The sequence below is a fragment of the Corvus brachyrhynchos genome, unplaced genomic scaffold (genome assembly GCF_000691975.1).
Source record: "Corvus brachyrhynchos isolate BGI_N302 unplaced genomic scaffold, ASM69197v1 scaffold162, whole genome shotgun sequence".
Lineage (NCBI taxonomy): Eukaryota > Metazoa > Chordata > Aves > Passeriformes > Corvidae > Corvus > Corvus brachyrhynchos.
Genome location: NW_008236696.1, coordinates 877275 through 902667, shown reverse-complemented (window position 1 = coordinate 902667; position 25393 = coordinate 877275). Strand labels below are relative to the sequence as shown.

The following is a 25393-nucleotide window of genomic DNA, read 5'->3' as shown; positions in this document are numbered from 1 at the left end:
TTGAACTTGGGGAAGGGTTATGATAATGCTAATGGAAATCACTGGAGTTTTGTGGCTTTCTGACAGCATGGGCAGGATGTGGGAGGTGGGGCGGTCCCTAGCCAGGCTGGCCTTGGTGCTTGGGATGGCTGGAAATGTAAGAGGAAGGGGAAAAGAAGTGGGAGGAGAAGTGGTGTAGGTCAGTGAGAGCCTCCTGATATAGACAAACATTGGGATATGATAGGAAAGGTAAAATTATGAGAGGTTAAGGGCTGGAGGAACATAATGCTCTAAAAACAGGTTGTAGGCTCTGTTTACTTACAAGGGAAAATTGAGGCCCTCAAAAATCAAGCACTGATATTTCTGTGCTGTGTTTTTGTTTGTGAGCTAGTTGCAGCACCCCAGCTTCTTAAATGAATCCACACTGTCTTCTTTTCTGGTTTGTTTTTTGGTTTTGTGTCTATCCTGCCCATTTGTCAGTTTTTAAGATCTTGGATAGGAAAAATAAAGGCATTGCAGAAGAGGGGTTACATATCAAGGCATACACACTCTTGCAGTACTGAGACTTGATGTTGGGGTGTGCTTTTCCTTCCAGTCACACGGTGAGAAGACAATCCATCAAAAGGGGGGAGCCAAGGCAGATGCCGAGTCTGCCGCACACCGCAGAGAGCACGGTGCGGGAGGAGCACTTCTCTAGCAGGAGGGTGAGTGCCCACCTCAGTCTGGGGCCCAGAGGGATGCTCTGAGGTGCAGAGAAGCCAGGCAGGTGGCTTGCAAAGCCACACACTTATCAAAACCCTTGTTTGTTACCGTTGCAGTATGTTGCTTGACAAAGTTTGGCTTTGACAAGTCCAGCTTTAATGCCAAATTCTCTGCTGTGCAGTGATGAGGATGCTGCTCCTGGGGTTCATGTGGGCAAAGCTTTCCTCTGCAGCTGAGAAACACCATGATGCTGGGAGTGGTGGTTCCCCTCCTCCCACCTGCTCTGATTTAAAGATAGACAAGGCAGTTTGCAGAGTCAAGTTGCGTGATGGAGGCAGCCCCGTGGCCATCAAAATCTGAGAGATTTCAGTGCTGTCCCTCTCAGAAAGAGGAGATGACAGTCAGGCTATTGATGCTGCAGTGGGTAATTTTAGCCCAGGCACACGTGTTCTGTGTAACTTCATCAGATGTTAACAGATGGGCCCTTCCATGGAGAGGGTGGATGTCTTCCTACCTCTTCATTGCAGCTTTGCTGTTTGCGAGTTAAAAACCCTATGTTTGTTCAGGCTGTGCTTGTTGTTCTCTTTCTGCTGCTCCTTCCCTCCCTCCCTGGGCTTTGTGCCACTGGAGCTTCAAGGCCCAAAGGATTAAAGGATTGTGTCTTGTAGCTGTGCCATGCAGAAACCTTGCTGTTCACGGCTTCTCTGATGTGCGGGAAGTTGCAGGAGAGAGATGTGGGTTTAAAAGAGGAAGAAAGCTGGTTTATAGATGCTTTTTTTTTTTAGCTCATGTTTCCTTTCAGTTTGCTTTGTGTCCGGTAGGACTCTGCCCAGTTTCCCATGCCCAGACAGTTTAACTTTTTCTTTTTCCTTTTACCATGAAGATGGGAAGAGATTACTTCTCCCATAATAGTCTCTTCTCCCACGCTGGCTGGGGAGGACAAGCCCAGCCACTGCTCTCTCTGTGTCTTTGGGACAGGACAGCATGGTCCCTGTGTTCCTCACCCCATGAACCTTTTGTTTTGGTTAAACAGACTCTCTCAGTTGACTCTGAGCCTGTTTTCTCACAAAGCTGATTCATGTGGGTCAGAAACAATGGGGACTGATTTGGTATTTGAAATTGTTCTGAAACTTTGGCTCAGTCAAGAAAGTTGACCTCCAAAGTGACCCTGCCACAGAACAGGTCTGTTGGTGGAAGGTACAAACACAGAACTCTGAACAGTAAACAACCTGTGACCAAACTGTTTATAGTGCTGAGCTGTGATATCCTGTGAGCACATAATAATGTTTTTATTTATCCACTCAAACTGAAAAGTGGGTCTGATTTCTTGATTGCTTCCTAATGCCAGACAGTTGGATTACAGGAATTTTCAAGAAAAACCTCCACATCTTATCTAAAGTTTCAACATTTTAATTGTAGAAACAGCTGGAGGACTACTTGACAAATATCCTGAAAATGCCGATGTACAGGAACTACCATGGAACAGTAAGTAGAAATTAGTTTGCTTAAATGTCTAAAGAATATTCACTTTACAAATGCTGAATTTGTTGGAAGAAGACATGGAGCTTCTGCAAGAAACATTTTACAGCTGTTTTGTGAGCATTTTGGCTTAGCTGATTTCTCCAACACAGATGTACTGTGATTAAAACCAAAGGAATGACTCGATGTTAGAGGTTGCTGGTATAACGCAGTGATAACCTCCTCAAGCTGGTCCAGTCCAGACAGCTGGCTGTACATGTATGATGTAGTGGACTTCTGTTTAATTCTGCAGAGTGCTTAAGATGATAAGTTAAAGTTTTAAATACTTAAAAATTTGAATCCAAGCCGTATTTGTAATTGCTCTTTCAGGCTGGGCTTTGTGTGTGGTTCTGGGTGCAGGTTTGTCTCAGGTTTCTAGTCTGTGCAGTTCCACTGGACATCAGTGACATTGAGTTTGTGCAAGTGTGATACCGAGAGGTGAATGGGTATTTTGTCAGTTCCAAAGGGAGATGGTGGTTGGCTTATTTCCCCAACTCAGTGCTCTTTGAAATGAGGACAGATGTCAAATCAAGCTTCAGGCCTATTTTAAGCAAAAATATTTCTTTTGAAATTCATCCTCGAATGTTTCTTCAGAAGCCCTCACCTGTCAGCTGCGGCTGTGACATCTCTTGGGGATGGTAATTTATTTCCCCTTTTTTTGGCTGCATAATGGCTGTGTTACTCCATCTTTTGTATTACCAGCAAAATCTGATGCACGCACTGAGTAGCTGCTGAGTTTAGTGACATTTCTGAGCACAGAGTGATAACTGCGAACACCTGGTTTTCAAACAAGCCAAAAATACAGACTGAACTTTGGGTTTCTGTAGCAGCCAGTTCTCTTCCACTTTTGTTGTTGTTGTTAGATATTCTTCTATTTTGCAGGATTTCAGTTGTGTGGAGATGTTGGGCAGCTCATAGTGGGATGTTGTATATAAAAACTGTGTGCTGTCTTGCAGAGCTCGGTGCTGAGCACTGCTTGTTCCACGGGACGAAGCACCCATTGGGCTTGCCCCTTGTGCTCTGGATGGCAAGAAATCTTCAGTTTGAGGCTGAGGAAGCTGCATTCCTTAGAGTGCTTCTTTAGGGGACAGGCTGTGGAGCTTAATTCCAGTGCAGTGAAGAGCTGTGTCAGTCTGCATGCGGAAAAGAGTCATCTTTTGTTCTAGAAGCAAGATTGGGATAACTTGGCAATTTTGATCAGTAGCATATGCAGAGCGGGGGAGAGTTATTTTACAGTGTGGATCCATCTTGTCACTTTTAGGCAGGCGTTGCCTTTTTCAAATATTTTGGAACATTTCTGCTCCTATGAGAACGTGGGTGATGCTTTGGCCAGGCTGTGGTTTGAGACGAGCTGCACGGTGGGGGCCAGGGGAGGAGACGGGCGGCCCTGCCTTGCCCAGGCAGCTGTGGGGTGCTCCCCTCCTGGGCTGAATCACCCTTCTGTCCCCAGCCCCCGGAGCCAGATGTCCCTTTCCACATAAATTCTCAGTTTATTGTTGGCTTTCACTGGATTTGGCCACAGAGAAGTGTTCAGGGAGGACTTTGCTGGCCATGGTGGTGGCACGGGTCCTGCAGGCGGTGCTGGAAGAAAGCACAGGGAGGGAAGTGCTTCCTTTATACAACACCAAAACAACCCCCACCATTCTCAGACAAGGCTAAAGTGAAGATTTTTGGCACTTTCCCTGGAACTCCTGAGAACAAAATGAGGGCTTTGCTCTTCTTGTGGGTGAGAAGTCTTTTGCCTGGATACTGACAAATGCTGTAACTGTCTTAATCTTGGAGCACATTTGGACTCCTGTGTGTTTCTCTCATCAAATCCATGCACTGAGAACTTTCTTAAAATCAGAAATTCTGCTAAATCAGGCATGGAGTTGCAAAGGCAAGCTGAGACCTGCCTGGAGTGTAACCTTTGGTCATTGTGAAGAACCTGCTTGGGTCAGTAGCATCTCCGAGATGTTTTTTACATCTGAGCTGCAGTTTAATTAATTTGCTTTTTTACTTCTTTTGTTTTTCATTTGTGGTTCATTTATTATTTGCCAGTGAGAACAAACTGCTTTATACACTGTCTGGAGATGTGCCATGCACTGAGACAGTCGAGCCTGCAAGTCAAGCTTGTGGTTTTGCTGACCTGAAGTGTCTGGTGGGCTAAGGATCAGGTCCACAGTGACTACATAACATTGTAGAGGCTGTACATCCTCTAGCTTTTTATATTCAATAATTTCATTTTTTTAGTTTTGTGATTTATGTGATTAAATCCCATGTTGTTTCTTCTTCTTTCCAAAACCTTTTTAATAGTACTTTTGGGCTGAAGTCCTTCAAAACAATTACTGTTAAAATGAATGTTGTGGGAATCTCAGTGTGTTAACTGTTCCCACTTTTTTTCTGGAAATTGGAGAAATGAGGCCTCAAAATGCTGAGGCTTAATTGGATTCTGTATAAAAATTTTATTAATTGGACCTTTGCATTATTTCTGTATGAGTTCCCATACTTGAAAGATGCCCAAGCAAAATGAAAAATAAGATTTGATTGAAGCACATGTATGCGTGTAATGTTTTGCATGAACTTAAGAGAGAGTAAAAACCTCATCTTGAGTGAAAGCAACACGATATAAGAACAGCTGAGATGTGAGAGTGGCCACTGGCTTGCCTCTGATGTAGCCCTTGGATCTGCAGACCTTTGTGGAGGTCCCAACTGACCCATCAGTATTTTTAGTTATTGCAGTTGAAATGCAGCACATTTAGGGTTTTTTTTAATTTGTATTTCGTATAAGCAAGCTTTTTTTGTGTAAGAAATTGTGCTGAACAATATTATTCTGAAGCGTGTGTAGTTCCACTTCATTGCTAGTGACCAGTGCTAATCAGCTTCTGATGCGTTTTTGAACCCACTAAATAAAGAACAAGAGTCAAAATAGAAATAGGAAAATACAGCATGGAGAAGCTGAATCCTTTCTGAAATGCAGATGCTCTTTGAAATTTTTACTTAGATAAATCATGCATGCTCCACATTGTTGGCAGGACAGGATGGTTTGAACACCTTGCAGCTGGTTCTCCACCTTCCATAGCCCGTCCTCCTGCAGCCCATCACTCCCGTCCGCCTTTATATTTTTCTTTTCATTGCCACAACAATGTCATTGAAGCTTCATTCTCTAGGCCCATATCTCATACCAAAAACATCCTGCTGCGGGTCACTGTGAAACCAGAGCGGGATGCCAGATCCCAGGGAGGCAGCTGGGCAGCGCAGGAATTCCGATGTGACGAAGATGAAAGCTCCTGGCTGCCCTGCCTGCCTCTCCCAGTCTCTCTGTGAATGATGAGCCCCTCGGATGAGGGGCACTGTGACAGTAAAAATAGCTAATGTGGCAGTAATTGCAACAATAAATCATTCCATCAGATGTTTTGCTCTACGCTGAGGAATTTTCCTTCTAACTGGAGGAATTTATTTAAGGGGTTTTTTTATGAACCAATGCTTGATCAACGTGTTGGATGGGCTCCTGTCATTGCTGTTGCAGAGACTGCTTGGCTGAAGAAGAGGTTGCTGTGCTGCCAGACAATCTTTCTTTCTCTTTTATGTAGTGGTAGTTCTGTTTCTGCAAGTAATTTTTCTTCTTGGTTTTTCTTTTTGCTTCTTTGAGGACAATTATTTCTCTGCATGCAGTGCTCCTCAAATTCCTGCCAGCTTTCTGGTTCCAGCCAGCATTTTCAAAGGGTTCTGACATTTATATGCTTTGTGTGTGTGTGTGCCCACTGTGAGAGAGATGCCTGGGTTTCTGATTTGTCTGATAGGAAATGCCATGAAGAAGTTAAAATGGGATCCAGGCAAAGAACTGGCCTGAGAGTTTGCTTGGGACCTCTGATAAGGGTTTGTAGGGTAAGCTGGATTTTTTCAGGTGCTTCCCACCCTGCTCTGAGCATTGCTGCAGAAACAGCTGAAACATTCGTAGGACACACCTGGTGCTTTTCCAGAACATGTAGGGAGAACAGAGAGAGCAAGATGGTTAGTAAAATAGCATGGAATGACAGGTTCTAACCTCTTTCTGAAAACAGGCTGAAATCACCCTAAAATCAAAAGATTAAATTTGTCTCAGCTGAGTAGAAGTTACTTTATGTCCTTGAGATACTCAGAGGGAAGCAATAGTGTCTTTTTTTCTTCTCCATGGCCTTAGGTGATATGAGAAGTTTGGGAAGGTCCCAGGAGCAACTGAGCATGAGAGGATGAAAGGAACTTTGGTCCTACTGCTGTTTTCTGTAAAAAAATGATGGTATTGGGAAGGGAGCTTGTGCTGGCCTCATCATAATGGCAAGATAGACTTTGACCCCAAATTTACTGATACTTTTTGGTATATTGGGTGTCTGAAAATGTCTTTGAGACTTAGGGGTCCACCCATGTAATTCCTGTGCAAAATTGGATTTTGCTGATGAGGGCCCTGAGGCTGGTTTGCCAAAGAGCAGGTGACAGTGTCCCTTTCCTTGAGAAGAGAGAGCCTTCCCTTGGAGTTGCTGTGGGTATGGGTGGGCATATCCTGAAGCTGGTACCGCGGCTGCCTCCTGTCCCAGCTGCGATCAGGAGCACAGGCTGAGCCCTGGACTGCAGCCCCAGCAGGGTTCATTGCCAAAATGTGCTGTTAGAGGTTCCCTCTGGCTTGCTTGCTGGCCAAAGGGACAGTGACACCTGCCCTCTCCCTGCCCTGAGCACCTTTCTGCACTTGGACAGCTTTATGTGACAATAAATTAGAAGTGCCTGGGTGCAGACAAGGTTCTGCTGTGTGAGGCGACTCCTTCGCAGGGCTGTGCCTGCACAGGACACCCTGGCAGGGTGTTTCTCCCTGCTGAAGGGGCCCAGGGCTCATATCCAGCAGACTGCCAGGAATGTCCCGCTGTGCCAAGAAAAGCCTGCTCAGTCGAAATTGCCCAGTGTCCTATTTTTAGAGGTGAATGTAATCATGCTGAGCTTTCTCACCGGCTTTGCTCGCTGTTACGTTCCCTGCAACCCCTGCTGAAGCAGGAGAAACCATAAGGAGGCAGGTTCCTTGACTTTGGGATTTGAATTTGCTCTCCTCCTGCCCCACTGTGGCTTTCCTGTGGATTTTTGGTTCCTGGAACCGGAAGGGCAGTGCTGTGTGTGCAGCACTGACCTGCTGCAGTGGCCTTGGAGGATGCTCGTGGATTGTGTGGCTGAACCCTCATGTGGTGTCTCCATGGGGTAGGGGGCTCAGAGGGTGTGCCCAGCTCTGGGCATGTGTCCTCATTCCCTTTCCAGTCTTTCTGTGAGGGTCCCTGGTGGGAGGAGAGGATTCAGGCAGCCAGCCAAGATCGCACAGACCCCCCAAACAGTTTCAAATGTGAGTCCTTGTTTCAGCCAAAAATCCAGGAGGGAGAATACAAGGGAGTCCCTCTGATACATTGGAGCTTGATTGCCCTGAAATGTGTTCTCCAAAGTACATCTAAAATAAGCAGACAGAAAACTCAACCAAACTACTCTCCTTGGTCTTCTTGAGGATGCTTAAGTGATGCTGGGTAACATCTGCTCAGGATCTTCTGTAGGTCTCTGTGACAAGTCACCTTGATGAAGCAAAAACTTTTGTAGATTTCAGAGTTATAAAGATGGGGGAATCTCTTTCTCTTTCCCAGATGGAGTTTGTTGGAGTAAGCCAGCTGTCATTCATCCACGACCTGGGACCAAAGGGCATGTGAGTTGTGAGCTGTGTCTTTGTGAGTTATGATTCACTAAGAGCATGGCTTTATACCTAAATGCTGTTAAAATTAATAGCTTTCCTTTCTCAGCAGTAACTGACTGGGGAATATTTTGCCATCTAGATGTGAAAAATTATTACTGTTCAGGCTGAAATGGTACAATTTGGAGAAATGGTTTTGAGACTGGGCCGCTTTGCGAGACAATGCTTACGGGGTTTCCGCCTTTCCCTCCCTGCAGCCTGTTGAGCCATTTAATTTTCTGCTTCCTGCGCTATAAACCAGGACATTGAGCTTCTTAAAACTCCATTATTTTCTTCTGGGCGGGTTATTTTTACCCTTCACCCAGATTTCAGGGTATAGCACACTTGGGCACAGTTGGAGGTGACAGGAGCCAGCTCTAAGCATAAGGGCTGGGGGTTCAGCAAGCACCCCCTCCAGAATTCCCCCTGCACCTCCAGGTGAGCTGCATCCCCCACCCTGACCCTGTTCCTGTCCTTGCAGAGAAGGGTTCATCATGAAGCGCTCCGGGGGCCACCGCATTCCTGGCCTGAACTGCTGCGGCCAAGGGAGGATGTGCTACCGCTGGTCCAAAAGGTACTGCTGGGGTGGCACAGGTGGGGCTGCCACGGGCTCCCTGGGCACACAAAAATCCCCATTTGTCTTTTTCTTCCAAAAACTCTCAGGGAGAGAATCTTGCTTTTTTTTTGAAAGCCACAGAATTTCAGGTTGAAGGGGCCTGTTCCTTGCCTCACCCTTCAGTGTGGTGGGTTTTTTCTTCTGCTTTGGAGTTCACAGAAGGGACAAGTTACTCCAGAGAAAATCTGGGATTTCCTAGAGCTGACAGAAATGGCAGTGACCTCCCAGACTGTGCCCAGCTTTCCCTGCTGTGGGAGCACGGGTGGCTTTGTGCCTTCAGGAGGGAATGTGGCTGGCGACCTGCCCCAGGCAGATTTCAGCCTGCTTTTCTGAGCTTCCCTTCCTCAATTTACAGAATGAAAATCAATTAATTGAAACACTCTTTGGACTGCTTCAGGGCGGGATCAAACCAGACGTGACCTGCAGCTCTAAGGAGCTGTTTGGTGCAATTAACCCTGGCATTAAATACATTGCCTCTTGCTTGTTACTGCAGGTATTGAATCCCAGTGTTTCTCCTGTTCCCGTGTCCCTTCCTGCTGCAGACAGACATCATTTAATGTTCCCATCCCTTTACCTTCTGTGTTAGGTCTCGGTGTTGCCTGGGGCTGCAGCACAGGGAGATGTGTGCTGTGGGGGAGTACCTGTGTTACCAGGCAGCATCCAAAAAATGCAGGGTGTATTTCCTGGAGCACACCCTTCCTAAGCAAATCTTTCCATTTGAAAATCCAAATAGCCCGTATCTGCATTACAGCAACAATTTCTTGGTCGTTGGAGCTTCCCCAGGTGTTATGCACCTTTGGATTTTAGCATCACCCATGTGCCATCATTAGTTTTATCTTTAATAGTTTTGTTTTCCAAGAAAACCTTTCTTCATTCTTGTGAATAAAAGGTCCCCTTTCTGCACAGTCTTTCCAACATTTCTTAATTTAAGTTTGCAGAAGATCTCTATAGTGAGGGCACAAGGAGATAAAGATGTGACCTTCCTTCAGGTCAGATCATTAAATTGTCACCATTTATGGAAAAAAATACCTTTTCCTCATGATATTCCTCAGTTAACCCTTCATTGTGTTATCCAAGCTGTAGTGGGGACAGTAGCACATCCAGCTCTGATGGATCTCCATTTTCTTTTAGAGCCTAAAAAGGGAGCGGGAGAAGTGTTTGAGTGGGATTCTGTACAGAATATCACAAGTGGGACACTAAATTCCCATCTTGGCCCACTGGGACTGACAGTTTATGCATTAATAAATAAGCAAATAACAGTAGTACTTCCCAGAGAGGGTTATTTAAAGGAAGGATTTTAGGACATGGAGGAGGATAGTGGGGTGAAGCTGTGAATGGGCACAGGCAGAACTCCTCAGGCATGTAGAGCTGCCAGGGAAAAACAGAAGGGAGAATACTTGGAAATACACCCTGTGGGATGTTTAAGAGTGAAAATATGGGCCAAATAGAGAGGGGAGGTATTTTGGCGCCAAGTGAGAGGTGATGCCAGGTAACTCTTTCAGGGCTCTGAAAGCAAGAAAAAAATTATGGGATCTAATAAAAAATTATGGGAAGTAGATGAGGAGCTGAGGCTGTTACTAAAGATACAAGAATGAACAGATTTTTGCAGTGTTTTGTGTTGCTTTGTGTGTTTCTGAGTGTGCAGAAGAATGAGGCAGAGGTCTGGTGATGGAGACCTGTGTGGGACAGAGGGGGCTGGTTACCCCAGCTACGCTGCAGGGGGAGAAGAAATTAGAAATGCCATTCACAGTAAAAAACGTGTTTTTTCCCAGAGTTGCCTTCAGGCTACAGTATTTATGTAAAACCTGCCGGTCATCCCTCCTCGTGTGTTTCTAACAGGGTGCCTGTTGCTTGGCAATAAAAGCTTTCCAAAATGCCTTGTTCATATATTTTGATAGGAGTGAAAGTGATCCTAGCATCAGAATTAATGTTAGAAATGTCACATAACTCCCATATAGCATACAAGCTGAATAAAAATCAGGGATGGAGCAATCCTTGTTGTGCCTTGCCTCGTGCTAGGAGGTTTACGACCAGGGATTTTCTCATGGGTTTTGTTAAACAAGGGAACTGGTATTTTTAAAGACTCCTGTAAAAAGGAGTTATGGAAATAACTGTAAAAGTCCTGTTTTGAATTTAAACTCATTACCCAAGTTCATAAAATAGACACTTTCCTGCTCAAGAAAACCACCCCCTGGTCTAGCTCCTGAGAATAATTTACCATTTAGTAGATTTCCCTGATAAATGATTTGCACTTGTTTTGAAGAAGCACTTTTCCATTTTATTAGCTCTTTTCGTGGCTCATGTTTTGAGGCCTGGCATGGGTGTGAAATCCAGGTGATGTGGTTGCTGTGTCCATACAGGTGGCTGGTGGTGAAGGACTCGTTCCTGATGTACATGAAGCCTGATTCAGGGGCCATTTCCTTTGTCCTGCTGGTCGATAAGGAATTCAGCATCAAGATAGGCCAGAAAGAAACAGAAACTAAGTACGGGTTGCAGATCGACAATCTCTCCAGGTAAGAAAACAACTCGGTTTATTCCCTTTTAGTTTGCTTTTCCTTTTTTATGGAGGAATCGATGCCACTCTGCAGGAGTGGTTAACAAGCCTGAGTGGCTGCTGCTGGTGTGCTCAGACCTGCTGGGGATTTGGCCCTCATGCTGATCATTTCCGATGTCTTAATGAGGCGTTTGGAGCCTCTGTTTGTCCGTCCCTGCGGTTATTGCTGGGGCCTGGGGGCATGGTGCGTGCTGAGTTGCACAGTCTGGTTTGGCAGCAGTTGCTTAGGTAATTTTTTACGCACTCTATTCTCTTTATGCTGCAAGCAGGGATGTTTTCTTCTGCATCCCAATGGAGTATTACTGAAGAGACATACTAGTGGAGGATAAAGAGATATGTAATGTTTTTATGTTAGTGCACAGTATAAATTCATCTCTTAAAAAATACAACATTAGCTGGCTCCAACTCCAAGTTAAGCTGGTGCTAATAATTTAAACATGGGTGGTTTTTTTGTGCCTGGCAGTGCAATACTCTTAGTCACTCAGAGCATCTCAGTGCTGTGCATTCTTTTGCAAACAAAACAGCCAAGTCCCTACGTTTTGTGTAAATAAAACATGACTGGTACAGATGCATTTGCCAACATGGACAGGCAGAGAGGAGCAACTCAATTAAATGGAAATGGCTTCAGCCTCCTGCCCTGTGCATTGTGTGTTCTTACAGGTCGCTGATTCTGAAGTGTAACAGCTACAGACATGCCCAGTGGTGGAGGCAGGGCATAGACGAGTTCATCCGGAAACACGGCAAGGACTTTCTGACGGAGCATCGCTTCGGCTCCTACGCAGCCGTGCAGGAGAACACCCTGGCCAAGTGGTGAGGGCCTGCTACCTGCCTGCCCTCGGCACCCCGGCTCTGATGGACAGATCTGGTAGCTGTGGGGGCTGGTGGTAATTAAAGAAGTTGCAAAAAAAAAAAATGGGGCTTTCTTCAGCAGGGACAGAGTAGCAGTGCTGGTGGCAGGAGCTCTACGTCACAGCTCATCGCGTTTTGCAGCTTCAAGTTGTGTTTGAGTTTGAAAGTGTTGGGTATTTGTCATTGTAAGGATAAAGAGAAGAAAAGGGAATCAGCAAATAGAGATCTGGATATAGTTGGAGGGTGACTGAGCTGTATGCACACAGCAGTCCCTGAGGAATCCTTCTGTCCCCAGTGTAACCTGATTGCACTAATCCATTCCCAGCAGTGTCTCAAAAACTGGATTCTGGCTGGAAGCAGACCAGTGCTTTTGCTGCAGCTTCTGCCTTGCAACAAGTGCTGCCTGAGTACTTTCTATAAATCAAAGGAAACACCACTCCACCATCCTTTCCTGAGAGACAAACCTGGCTTGCATGTCAAGCAGAACCCAGGAATATTGTGTGAAGTTAGCAGAAGTGCCAAATGGCACTTAGTACTCCCTTACTGTGCTGTTTCATCAAGTTACTGATAACAGCATTGAATTCTCCCTGCGTGTTGTCCTGATTCTGGAAATTAGGATTGTGTTTGCTTTTGAGAAGAGAATGTAAATGTCATTAACACAGAACCCCGTCGCTCTTCAGCTGTGTACTTTGTTTAATGAAGGGGAGGAGGCATAACTCTGCACCCTGTCTGCTTTTGCAGGTATGTCAATGCCAAGTGGTACTTCGAGGATGTCGCCAATGCCATGGAAGCCGCTAAGGAAGAAATTTTCATCACAGATTGGTGGTTCGTACTGACATGTTTGGGTGTTGCCCAGCTGTCTCTCCGGGGACTCTCCCAACAATGCGGCACTGTTCGGAGCCCTACAGTATGGCAGCTAGCCCTACAGCCAGATGGTTTGGCAGCACACCCAAACCTCTCCTTGTGTTGTATTCAAAGGCCTTTTCAGGAGGGCTGGCAGCAAAAGCGCATGCTTCAGATCAACAGCTTGGTTGTCTCCCTCCGTGGAAATGCCCGAAATCGCACGGAGGCACCACCTGAGCTGCAAATGTGGTGGCTTGAGGGGCTCGTTGGGAGTGTAAATCGCTGCAAACCTGAGGGGCATGGGTGTCTTTCACCGTGTAAGGGAACAGGGATGCTCAACAGTGCTCTTGCCATGGGATCCTGCATGGGATCTTCCTTTTAGTCTCTCCTCACTGCCTTGGGAAGCCTTATGCCAGCGATGAGAGCATCTTGTGAGTGTGTCCTTTTGGTCTACTCTTGAATGGGCCAGATAAGGGAGGAGAGGAGTTTTGTCACCCTTTCTGAGCTGTGTGTCTGCCAAAGGGCCTGGCTTTGCCCACTTGTTACCTAGTTTATGTGCTTATGCAGTGCTCTGGTTCCTGTTTGTGGCAGGAAAAGGGTTCTCTCACAGACTGGGCAGAGTTTCTTGGTTGGGTGCTGGTTGCGGCTGCCCATATCCTGCCTTTCTGGAGATCAGTCTGCCTGAGCCAGCCTGGACCGTGGGCATGGGAGTCTTCCAAGACATGATTCAGATTTCCTGTGCACCTTGGACATGCCTCTGCTCCTCTTTCTCTGTCAGTGAAATGAACCTGTTGCTGCTTATCTGCTGCCTCTGGGAGCTGGGAGAATTAGTTTCTAGGAGGAAATTATTATGAGAAAACGACATACCATGGTAGCATTTAGTGGGGTGAATCTGTTTCCTGCCATGACCACAGTTAAACCTAATGCGCATGGATCCCCATATGCAACATCAGGTGGCAGTTCAAGAGCATCCCATTTCAGACCCATTGTCTCTTAGTGTTTTATTCAGACAGTTGTTAAAGTATCATGAAATTCCAAAACTTAGAGAAACTTGGTGTATGAGATAAAAACAGGATGTAGCAATATGCTTTATGCAAGCCCAAGTTCCCATGCTTGGTACAAAAGTAAAGGAATGAAGTTCTGTCACCTTGCTGTGCAGGAGTTAGATGAGATTGCTTAACTATTTCTTGTAATTCTTGAAGTGATAAAATATCCTGTTGAGAGATCCTATTGCTTTGTCTTTAGGCAGCAAAGAAAATTCAGCACAAATCTGTTCTGTTCAGATGGCTCAAGTGCCAGGAGAACTGAAATCCCACTCTTACTTATTTTTTAGGTCTGCATATTTCTTTCAAACCTACCTTGGGGTTTTCTTTTGTTGCATCTTTCTTTCACAGATAGAGTCCAGATTCCCCTATTTATACATCACTGTTCAACCTGGTCTCGTGGGTTGTTGAATATGAAGATGAATGTGCTGGACATGTCCTCTGCCCTCTGTGATGCTCAGTTATTAAAGAACAAAGAGCAAGATATTGCAGAATGCCTCACTCTGAGACATGAGCTTTCACATCCACTTTATTTAAACTTCAATTCCTTTGCTTCCCAAGTTGGTTATTTAGGCCAGTGCTTTGTTTGCAGGCTACATCTGCTGTGTTTTTTATATAGCTTTATCTTCTCAGGCTGAGCCCGGAAATCTTCATGAAGCGACCTGTGGTGGAAGGGAATCGCTGGCGGCTGGACTGCATCCTCAAGAGGAAAGCGGTAAGTGAGCTCCAGCTGCACCCTTCACCCTGCACCGCCCAGCCAGGGGCTCATGCTGGGGCTGGAGCACTTCCACCATTCATTTTGGTAGAGATGAGAGTTAAAGCCTCACATCAGATGGCCTTGGAAAAGCACGTGTTTTGATTTGTTCGCCTTGTTTGGGGTTGGAAGAGCTCAGAGGCAGAGGGGTGGATCCTCCGATTGCCCCAGGTTTGGGTCACTTCCGCCTTGCTTTACAACTGCCCCAGTTCCTGGTGGGGTCAAAGACCTGCTGATGTCTGGTGCTCTCCATGGGGTTTATGTAATTTAGAGGTACAGGGAAGGCTTTTGTGAACTTTATGGTGTGTTTATGGGTGTGGGCTGTGCTCCAGCTATTCACACACCCTGCGATAACACCGGTGCTAAAAAGAGCTTGCGCCATATCAGAAGTGAGTCACAAGGTTTATTCCTGTGTCTGGGAAACTTCTTGGACTTTTGTTGTATTAGAAGGCCAGAAGTCCTTCTACTACGTGGACACAGACTTTAAACTAAAAGGGGGCAGGTTTAGATTAGATGTTAGGAAGAAATTCTTCTCTGTGAGGGTGGTGAGGCCCTGGCACAGGGTGCCTGAGAAATTGTGGCTAGCCCATCCCTGGAGTTGTTCAAGGCCAGGTTGGATGGAACTTTGAGCAACCTGGTCTAGTGGAAGGAGTCCCTGCTCATGGCTGGGGGTGGAACGAGACGGTCTTGAAGTTCCCTTCCAACCCAAACCATTCTGTGATTCTGTGACATGCTGAAATAGTCTTTGACTTTTTCCCTTTCCAAGCCAGTTGTCATCAAAGTCTTCCACATACCTAGATAAAAAATGAGAGCTCTGTGTCTGACTGTTGTTAATTTGGAATTACTCTTATTTTCTGGCAAAAATAAACTGGCCACAGGGCATCACTCAAGAAAAGGAGGAATTTGGCTTCTTTTTGTCACGTTGACATGGATTTTCTTATGGCCATAAAAACATTGTGAGAGTGATGAGAAGAGTGAGGTCAGTCCCTGGAAATGCTTGTTCTGTCACTTGTGGAGTTTCTTTGACTCAACAGGGCAGTCAGCAAGCTGGTGTCAAGGTGTAGGGGTAAGGTTGTCTTTACTGTGCGTGCAGTGCTGCCTTGGACTCCCCTGGCTGCAGTGGAGAGCAGAATCTCATCCACGATTTGGAGATTGGCTAAGCTCTTGGTAGCAGCTTTATGGGAATAGGAATTTAAAAGGTTGTGGAAAGTTTAGGTTCCAAGTTTGAGCTGGAAAACTCTACTGCAAGCTTTTAATGCATGCTGATTTATGGGAAGTGGGGGTGTCCCAGCGTGTGACCAGTATTTGCCAAGGTTTGGGAGGCACTTGGCACATTTGAAAGTGCTTTTAACAAGAGCTCTTAGAAACCTTCCCATGGATACAATGCTGGTCACAAAAAGCACTATGTTTTTAGCACTGCTCAGTGTATTCCAGGAGCTTGTTTAGCTCTACCAGCAGAAAGAACCTCTTTGCTGATGTTGAGTTTGTGACATCCCCTTCAGGAGGGGGATGTCCATGTGACCTCACTGGTCTTGTCATCCTGCAGAGACATTTAACTGTGGGCAGCCCTCAGGGCAACACGAAGCAGCAGAATGCTGAACTTGAGTGGATGAACGTGATAGGAGTGAATCACACTTGCAAAATCCACCTCAAAGGGTGTGTAAAAGGAGCTGCTGTAGGAATGACCTACATGGGTCAACTTGGTATAGTTCAGACAAAAACAACAAAACCCACACAAACCCAGGTACTGAGCCCTTCTCAGGAAGCTGGAGAGCTTTCCCAAGGAGGCAGGTCCTTCCAGGCTGTGGGGTCCCCAGGGTGGATCTGGAAGAGCATAATCAAGAGCAAGTAACCTCAGTCAGGATTTCCATCAGCAGACACAACACATTTACTGCCTCTTGGCTTTTCCTCCCTTCAGAAACAGACAGTATCCATTATATGCCTGCCTTCCATGTGTTCCTTTTTATTTCTGACAGCAACAAGGAGTGAGAATTTTTGTTATGCTGTACAAAGAGGTGGAGCTTGCCCTGGGGATCAACAGTGAATACAGCAAGCGGACGCTCATGCACCTCCATCCAAACATTAAGGTAATTGCACAAGGCTGTGTGGAGGGTGTTCGCATTCAATTGTTCTTGATGGCTGGTGCTGACCCTGGTGTATTTGGGTGGGCTCTGCAAGTTCAGGAGTGTTTCCCACCATTGCAGTGGGAATAGTCTGACGAGACACACTCATATAGTGACTGCCACATCTGGCAGTTTCATTTCTTTAGGTTCTAGTGGAACATAAAATTGCTTAGTTTAGATTTGCCACAGCAACTATTCACCTTAATACACAAGAAGCCTATTTCATGTGACAAGTTAATGGGGTTAATGGAAAATTACAATTTGAGAACGTTGTCTCATTTCAGCATTTCTATTCAAATGTGAACGATGAGAGTCAACACTGGGCGTTAACGTTCCCACCACAGAAGAACAGCATTGCACTGTCCTGTGCTGTTACGCTGCTGTTCTGGCACTGAGCAGGAAATCAGGTGTGACAAACCAGTAGATAAGGCTAGATCCAGTCTCTTAAAGTTAGAGACACATATACCTTAATGAGCAGTAAGATACTTGTTATGCTAGAATAATTGATTTATTTTCACTTGATCAGTTGCCACAGTGAAAGGAAGCATCCGTTCATCATCTTCACAGCAAAACTGGACAATACGCACAAGCTGTGTCACAGGTTTTGGGAGCAGCCAGATGAAATTCAATAGCTTTTTCTCCAGGAAGCAGGTGTAATGGCTCTAACACAAAAAATAAAACTCTAAGCTTAGATATAGCAATTAGGGTTCCATAAACACTTGTCAGAAAGAAACTCCTAAACAAATGCCGCACAACTTGATTTTAAGTAGGGGAAAAAACCACCCGATTTCTGATTTCACTTGTGTGGTGGTAGCAACCAAAGAAGTGACTCAGATCACCAATATGTTGTTTTCTTTCAGAGCAGGCTCTCTGTTTGAAAGCTCAGCTATTACAGCTCAACTGAAGCAGTTTCTTAGATGATGGTCCTCTTAGGAAACTGTTGTAAGGGTGACCTATCCCAACATCAGTAACCATTGGGATTCCTGCCTCCTGGGGAAACACCTGCCTCCCATATGACTGACCTCAGCTATGGGGCAATTGATTAGCTTCAGTAATTAAGCAGTGGATGCATCCATTAACAACTCCAATGTTTCCCCATCATCCCAAGCAGCCAGAAAAGAGCTGGACAGCTCTCTGCCTGGAAGGATTTAAATTTGACAGCTGTGCTGAGCTCAGGTGCTGGTTTCCTCCACAGGTGATGAGGCACCCAGACCACGTGTCCTCCTCTGTGTACCTGTGGGCCCACCACGAGAAGCTGGTGATTGTTGACCAGTCCGTGGCCTTCGTGGGTGGCATTGACCTGGCGTACGGGCGCTGGGACGACGACGAGCACCGCCTGACCGACGTGGGCAGCGTCAAGCGCGCCGCTGCCGTCAAGTCGGTGTCCACAGCCAACCTGGCAGTAAGTGGGCTGGGTCCAGCTGGTGGCCACAGTCAGCCATGGCAGGTCTGTGGCAGGGATGGAATGGGCTGTGTCCTCTTCTGAGCATAAGGTTGGGTTTTGGAGCTTTAATGACAAATAAGTGATGAGGAGGAAGGATCTAACCATCAAATGACTCTTCAGGGCCAGGTGCTGACCAGCCCTTGCTAGGGCATGGAGATGAGAGAGCTGAGTTTCCCCTGGAGCTTGGAACAGCAGCCACAATTTGAAGTCTGTGTTCTTAAAATCATAGACTCTTAGAATGGTTTGGGTTGGAAGGGATCTTAAAGATCATGTTGTTCCAACCCCCATCATGGTCAGGGGCACCTTCCACTAGACCAGGTTGCTCCATGTCCTGTCCAATCTGGCCTTGAACACTTCCAGGGATGGGGCATCCACAGCTTCTCTGGGCAACCTCTCTTTTCTTAACAAAACTTAGAAATGCAGAGTAAGCACTTGCAGAGCGCTGTGAAATTTTTGTTATTCATGCCCTCAACAGCTGCCTTGTTTGCTGAGCTTTCTGCTAACCTGGGTCTGTATGGAACCACATGTCTCTCAAAATTTGTGAGGTGTAGGTTGATGAGAGTTTCGGGGGAGTAATAATCCAGAGTAAATTTATGGAATCAAATGCTGCTAATATTACTAGGCTTTCCTAGTGGGTGCCTCCTCAGTACAGACTCTCCCCAGAAAGCATGCCTAGTTCCCACCAAAGTGTGTCTGTCACAGAGCAAAAATTGATTTGTTGTTTCTGAGCACTGATCTGCATGAGAATCTGTAGTTAGAGGGGGACCTCTTCATACCTGACCTGCAGCCATGTCTTGTGTCTTTTAAGTCTGCAGCGGAGTCGTCTGAACGTGTCCCCCTGCAGCCTCAAGCTCTGGCCCCAGAGAGCCACTTGTTCGAGAGAAATGCTGACGATGCCCCAGACACATCAAAAATGAAAGGAGTAGGAAAACCCAAAAAGTTTTCAAGGTTCAGTATTTACAAGCACCTGCACAAGCACGGCATGCACCACGCTGACAGCGTCAGCAGCATCGACAGTGAGTCAAGTAAGTGATGTTCAACTAAATAATGTATATTAAGGATGTGTGGAGGTGGGTGGGTGGGTGGGTGGGTGTATGTGCACATTCACATGATTTCCAGGGCAATGTGTTCTTTGTATGGAAGGAAAGTTGACAAGTTACCTAACTATCAGAATAATAACTATGTGTAGTCAACATGTAAATTTGTGTTGCTGCAAAATACAGAAGAAAGGTTTTCTGTGGATTATTTATTTAGCTAATTAGCAATTTTCATGAGCCATCAGATGATGTGATACAGTGTATGTGATTCTTAATGTTTGTGTTGTTGGAAAGTGTTTGTTCCTGCAAGAGAGAAATGAATCTTTAATTTTTCAACTTGGATTTATTATACCAAGCAAATAATTCCTGAATGGGATTATCCCCTCTCATAGACTAGTGTTAAAAGCTAGGTTTTAAATAAGTTCACTTAAATGGAAATATTCCAAATTTACCCACTTACTAGAGAGGAGAGACTGTTCAACAGTTGAATATTTAAATGCAGCTTTTAACTACCAACATTAAAGACAACTTCAGTGCTAAAATTACAAGGATCAGCTTGGCAATTGTTCCAGCATGAAATCCTTCCTGAAAGTCCTCAGCTCCTGAAGATGTGGGAACTTACTGGAATTTCCATCCCTCCCTGCAGATCTTACTCCTGCCTCTGGCTCCTTGTGGGAGTGTTGGTTGCACTCTCCTCAGGACATAGCCATGGCTTTGTACTTCATTACATCTGTTTGGGTTAAAACCAGCTGGGTGCTGAATTTGGTCTTTTGCTTGTCAGTCACTCGTAGTTTCAGCAAATTGCTGTCTGGTTTGAGCTCCTGTGTGCCAGGTGTCTTCAGACAGGAGTAGGCACCAGGGTGGCAGAGGTGGACGTGTGTTTTTGCCATGAATAGAGCATCTTGACTTTCTGCAGGTTACTCTAACCCCACTAGGAGCCAACCGAATATAATCCAGAGTTTAAGGCCCCATCTGAAAATGTTCCATCACCACAGTGAATCCAAACAGGGGCTCGCTGAGCCTCGGGAGGGTAAGTGGAGGAAGGTAGAGCTGTGGACCCCTTCAGGCTTTAGCTGCTGATGTTTTTGCATTATAACTATGGTGAGAGTGAGGTTGGGTGCCAGGATCAGTCTTCCTTGCATGTTATTCTCCCAGCATCTTTCTCTCTCCTCTGTGGGCATCCTGGCAGAAGAGCTTCTCCAGAAACTACAAATACTGCAGCATAAATAAATAAGAAATAAAAAACCCAAAACAAAACAATAACAGCAAACCCAAAATCAAACAAAAAACCCCAAATGAGCAAACAAAAAATTTGCAATACTGACAGCAGGGAGCAGTTGCAGAAATAGTTCTGATTCTGGTATGTGATGATTTCAGCAGCTCTCATCCTGTAAAGGAAGGAGCTGCTGGGAAGTTCTGTATTGGATATTTTTAAAGTAAGCCTGATGCAGGAAGACGTGCAAACAGCCCCCTGCCACTCCTATGTTTGGACAAAGACTTGGATCCCCCCTTTGGTCCCTAATTAAAGCCAAGGAAAGCACACTCAGCTGAGGCAGGAGTTCGGTGGTTGCGAGCACTGAACTCTTCCCATCTCTGGACTGGTGCTGGAAGGGCCTGTCCCAGTTTGGTACCTTTTCAAGATGCCTTTGGGTTCAGGAACAGAGTGAGGAGCAGTTCTTCAGCATCTTCCTCTTGCAGACATCTTCCTCTAAGGCGTTAATTGCCGATTGTAAAATACCGGTTACAGAGTAGTGGCAGGCAGCAAAGCGTTTCCGTGTCTTTGTGGAAGCGATGTGCAGTGTCCCCTGTGGCCATTCGTGCTCGTCCATGAGTCACTGTGCAGTCACCGGAGCTCGGCACACCGAGCGTGTGTTGGCCTGTGTCCCACGCATTCCCCTTCCCACTGGGGCACTCCCAGTCAGTGATTCCCTTCCCCAGCTCCACCTGGACTCTGGCTAGGAGCTTGAGCTTCCCCAGGCAGCTGTGGTGCGGACCTGCTGCATGGCATTTCTGGCATGGCTTGGCTCAGCTCGGCTCAGCGGGGTCGCAGCGGCGCTGGCAGGGCTTGCTTTGTGTCTTGTGCTGCTGCCAGTGTGTGTTTTGTTGACTGTTGAATGTTGTGGGGTTTTTTTCTTTTTCTAAGGGGTTTTATGGTTACCTGGTGGTGTGGTTGGGTTAGGAGGAGGTTTCTGCTCGTGGCATTGTTGTATAATCGCTGCATTAGTATTTGGTGTCACAGATGAAGGCTGCTCTCAGGGTCAGGAAATAACACCAGTTAACTGTTTATGGTCTAAGCCAATATTTTTGGATTTTTTAAAAGTGAGGAAAAAGAGTTCACTGCACCAAAATATGTGCTCTAGAAAAGGGATCCTGTTAGAAGGGAATAACCCTGTCTGCAATATTTTAGACTGTTTTTAATCAACACACATTTGGAATTCAGGATTCATTTGTTCAACATGTAAAATTGTATCAAAAATGTCATTGCTATTTGGAAAAACCAAAATAAAACTAAAAAGACCCACAATACTTCATGAGGGAACATGAACATCTTGTTCTAGTTAATGAAGACTAGTTCTGTTAGAGGAGATACACCCTGCTAGAGAGGCAAAATAATAAACTCTCTAGCAGAGAAGGTGGAATTAGCTCTCTATTAATGTAAAATACATGAAGTAGATGACATACATTATGTGGACTGCCATATGGGAGTATTTAGGTGTTACTGAACTGGGGAAAGGCAAATGGTTATAGGGTGATGTAGTCCAAGATAAAATTCAGCCATCTGCTTTTCATTTCCATAACAGACTCCTATACATAACCTGTTCTGATTGTATAAAAAATGCTAAAATAGGGAAGAAGAAGTACTAACATGCATCCCTTGAAAGCAACAGGAGGACTAGGGAGAAACCAGCTTCAGCTGCTTGGGACTGGCAGGTCCCACCAGAGCTGTTCCATGGAGTGAGTCTCTCACTGCTGTGTGCAGGGGATGGCCATGACTTTGGAGCATGTTTTTGTTTTGTTTGCCTGGGACAGATAAAGGATCCATCCGCAGCCTGAAGACGGGTGTTGGAGAGCTGCTTGGGGAGACCAGGTTCTGGCACGGAAAAGACTACTGCAACTTTGTCTTCAAAGACTGGGTTCAACTCGACAAGCCTTTTGCTGGTTAGTGGGAGTCTTTGCATTCCCCCAAACTTCCTTCTGCACCTTTTCGGTCCCAGCAGACCATATTTTTCCTGCTTCCAAGCCAGAGGTAACGAGGCTGGTTTGGTTTGGCTAGGAAAAAGCAGCAAAACTCCCTTTGAGGGGTTTTGGGGCCAACTGTGCTGTTATGGTCTTGCAGTCCAGGTCATCTGCCTTGTGGGTGCTTGGTGCCATCTCCCAGAAAGTTCAGTCTGAGGAGGGGGACACTGTGCTTTTCCACGTTCATGTCCTTTATCTGAGGAAATTCAACCATGCTCCCCTGTCCCACAGACTTCATTGACAGATACACCACGCCGAGGATGCCCTGGCACGACATCTCCTCCGTGGTGCACGGCAGAGCCGCGCGCGACGTCGCCCGGCACTTCATCCAGCGCTGGAACTTCACCAAGGTGGGTGTGGGTGTCACTGCTGGGGGCATGGAGATAAGCACAGCCTTGCCTCATCCTCCTGCCCTCTGTAGGCATCTGTTTTATCTCTTTGTGTTGTTCTGATGTGTTGCAAGCATTTTTTCTTTATCTGTTTCTTTCTCCCTGTGCAGATTATGAAACCCAAATACCGGTCCCTGTCCTACCCATTCCTGTTGCCCAAATCTCAGCAAACTGCTAACGAGTTGAAGTATCAGGTGCCCGAGGCTGTTCCTGCCACAGTCCAGGTGGGTGTTGATGGTCCCCTGCTCTCATACTCCTGAGAGGGCTTGTTCTGTATCCTCCCAGGAAGTTTGAATGCTTGACAGACCCTCTGCAAAACTTGAATTTTATAAGATGCAAAACTCTTATCTAATGCAACTCACAGATTAGGTGGTCAGATCCTCAATTGCAATAGAATAATGCAACTCTTATAGTAGAGAGGCATTAATTTATATCTCCACCTTTGAGGTTAGAGGACTGAAGTGTGTGCAGTACTCAAGTGGTGGGAACACTGACTTTGCATAGCTATGTGGTTTTATGGTTTGTTTTCTGCCACTCTTCGTCTCACGCCTAATACTTGGGGTTTATGATTTGAGAAGGCCTGATGGGTTGAGATTACCCACTGAGCATTTATCTCAGCTCTCAGAGCAGTCTGCCAGGCCCTGACGCCGCGCTCAGACGGGTTGTGGTCAGTGAGAGCCCAGCATTAAGTGGAGACTCGGGGCTGTTGCTTTCTGCCTTGAACTTCTTCTGCACTTCATTATGCAGCCCTGCACCCCTGTGGGTCCTCTGCAGTTCCACACAGCCAGCAGTCTGGTTTGTGACAATCATCCTCACAGTCAGAATTGCCAAGATACCTCTGTGTAAAAGCCCAGTTAGCTCCATCAAGTGCATGTACTTGAATATTGCTGTTACCCAGCAGAAATAGGAACTTGTTGAAGAGTACAAAGTCAAAACAGATATGCTGAAGCAGCAAAACCATTGTGTGTCTCTGTGGATGAAAGATGTATGAAGTAAGAGCAGTTAGACCAAAACCAGGAAAAATGCATGACTTTGCTCTTTGTAAGGAGTGGTCTGTCCAGATGACAGCAATGCTTGGGGAAGCTTAGTGAAATAAGATGCTTTTTTCTGGGTTTGTGGGTTGCCAGGGCATTGTCTGCTCCTCGCTGTGTGGTGTGAGGGATGGGCAGCACAGGGATCTTGTGTCAGGGGTCTGGGGTGTTTTACATCAGCCTCCAAAGCAATGCTCACAGCTTGCTGGGAAATTGTCCCCTTCAGGCATCATCCTGCTCCCTGTGGCTGTAAATGCCTCCCTGTCTGTGTCTGATACCAGCTTTCTGGGAAATCTTGTTCTCATGAAGTGATGGGGCTTGTGTCCCCTGAGCACATTTTAACCACAAGATAAGCCACAACTTCTAAATCACGGGGTTTGCTGTAGCAAAAGTTAAGCTCTACTGATTACAGAACTGGAAGCAGTTCCCAAAGGAGAAATTAAACTGAGAACAACCTAGATCCAGCTTGCCTTCAATCCAGCTGCAGAGCTGCTGGCTCAGGGCATCAGGCTGTGGGAGAGGAGGATGGAGCTCGAACGGTGACTGTGGAATCCGCAGACTCCGGTGCTGAGTGATGGGTGAGCAGTTGGAAAACCAGCCTGGCCACCACATTGCTGAGGCATTGCAAGTAACTGCTGCGTCCAGGAAATGAGGGGCTGCTCTCAGTGATGCCATTAACAGCAAAAAGAGAGCAGGTTTGTCTTGTAAATTATTCATTTGAAACTACCTTGCTCATTTCTTATTTATGCATCTGTCAAAATAGCCCTGCATGTTAGCCAGATAAATAGAACTAGATGATTTTAGGCTGCAGATATGTTGTCCTGAAATGTACCAGCCTTCCTAGTCTGAGGGGAAACTGGTGGGGAAGAGCATTTGCAGCACCAAGCATGGTGGGAGCAGTGAGGGGGGCTCCTCTGCCCAGGCTGGGGCACCCTGCCTGGGTGCAGGTCCTCAGGCTTCAGCTGGGTTATGATTTCTGGGTGACCTCCTCAATCTCCAAGGCAGGGATTTGCATGCACATACTAAAATTTTTACTGTCTCCTCCCTAATACCCACACTGGCCTGATTTGCATTGGTCCCCAGGTGACACGAGTGCCCTGAGCATCCCTGAAGTCCCACTGTGAATCCGTGAGTGACTCAGTCTCTCCTCCTGATGGAGGTTTCAGGTTTGGCTGCTGTAGGAAGTGGGGTCAGGGGAGGACACCTGCAGCCTGGATCTGAACTCCCCTCCTGGTTGCCTTTTTCTGGAGCTCCCAGGGTGTGCATCAGGGCATCCCTGTGTGACTTTTCCTTTCCTGCAGGGACAGGAATATCAACCTCTTGCCTGTCCAGTTTATTCATTTTGTAGCAGAGGGCTCAGGTGCTCACATCTCTTCTCAGTGGTACAGTTCTGCACAGAAAGAAGCAGATATCCTAAAGTCTTTCACCAACTTTTTATCCAGAAAAACTGGAACAATATTCTTGTTCTTCTTGATATTGAATCCTTTGGCTGGCCAACAGCCAAACCCCTGTTATCCCCATTTGAGTACTGTGTAGGGATTTTCTAGGCAGAAGTTACTGCCCC

General features: G+C 46.2%; 1 protein-coding gene across 5 annotated transcripts in view; it reads left to right on the top strand.

Moving 5' to 3' along the window:
* PLD1 (phospholipase D1) overlaps window positions 1-25393 on the top strand; it is a 74009-nt gene that overhangs the window by 31783 nt on the left and 16833 nt on the right. For 2 of the 5 annotated variants that reach the window (XM_017726876.1, XM_017726875.1), the window contains 15 exons: window positions 575-683; window positions 2101-2166; window positions 7827-7885; window positions 8391-8483; window positions 10886-11038; window positions 11740-11889; window positions 12670-12753; window positions 14448-14529; window positions 16545-16655; window positions 17887-18138; window positions 18944-19160; window positions 20089-20202; window positions 22203-22331; window positions 22641-22759; window positions 22909-23022. In XM_017726876.1, coding sequence (XP_017582365.1) covers window positions 575-683; window positions 2101-2166; window positions 7827-7885; window positions 8391-8483; window positions 10886-11038; window positions 11740-11889; window positions 12670-12753; window positions 14448-14529; window positions 16545-16655; window positions 17887-18138; window positions 18944-19160; window positions 20089-20202; window positions 22203-22331; window positions 22641-22759; window positions 22909-23022 — 1852 coding nt within the window. The remainder of the gene's footprint in view (window positions 1-574; window positions 684-2100; window positions 2167-7826; window positions 7886-8390; window positions 8484-10885; window positions 11039-11739; window positions 11890-12669; window positions 12754-14447; window positions 14530-16544; window positions 16656-17886; window positions 18139-18943; window positions 19161-20088; window positions 20203-22202; window positions 22332-22640; window positions 22760-22908; window positions 23023-25393) is intronic. The other 3 variants (XM_017726877.1, XM_017726878.1, XM_017726879.1) reach the window with 3 other exon arrangements.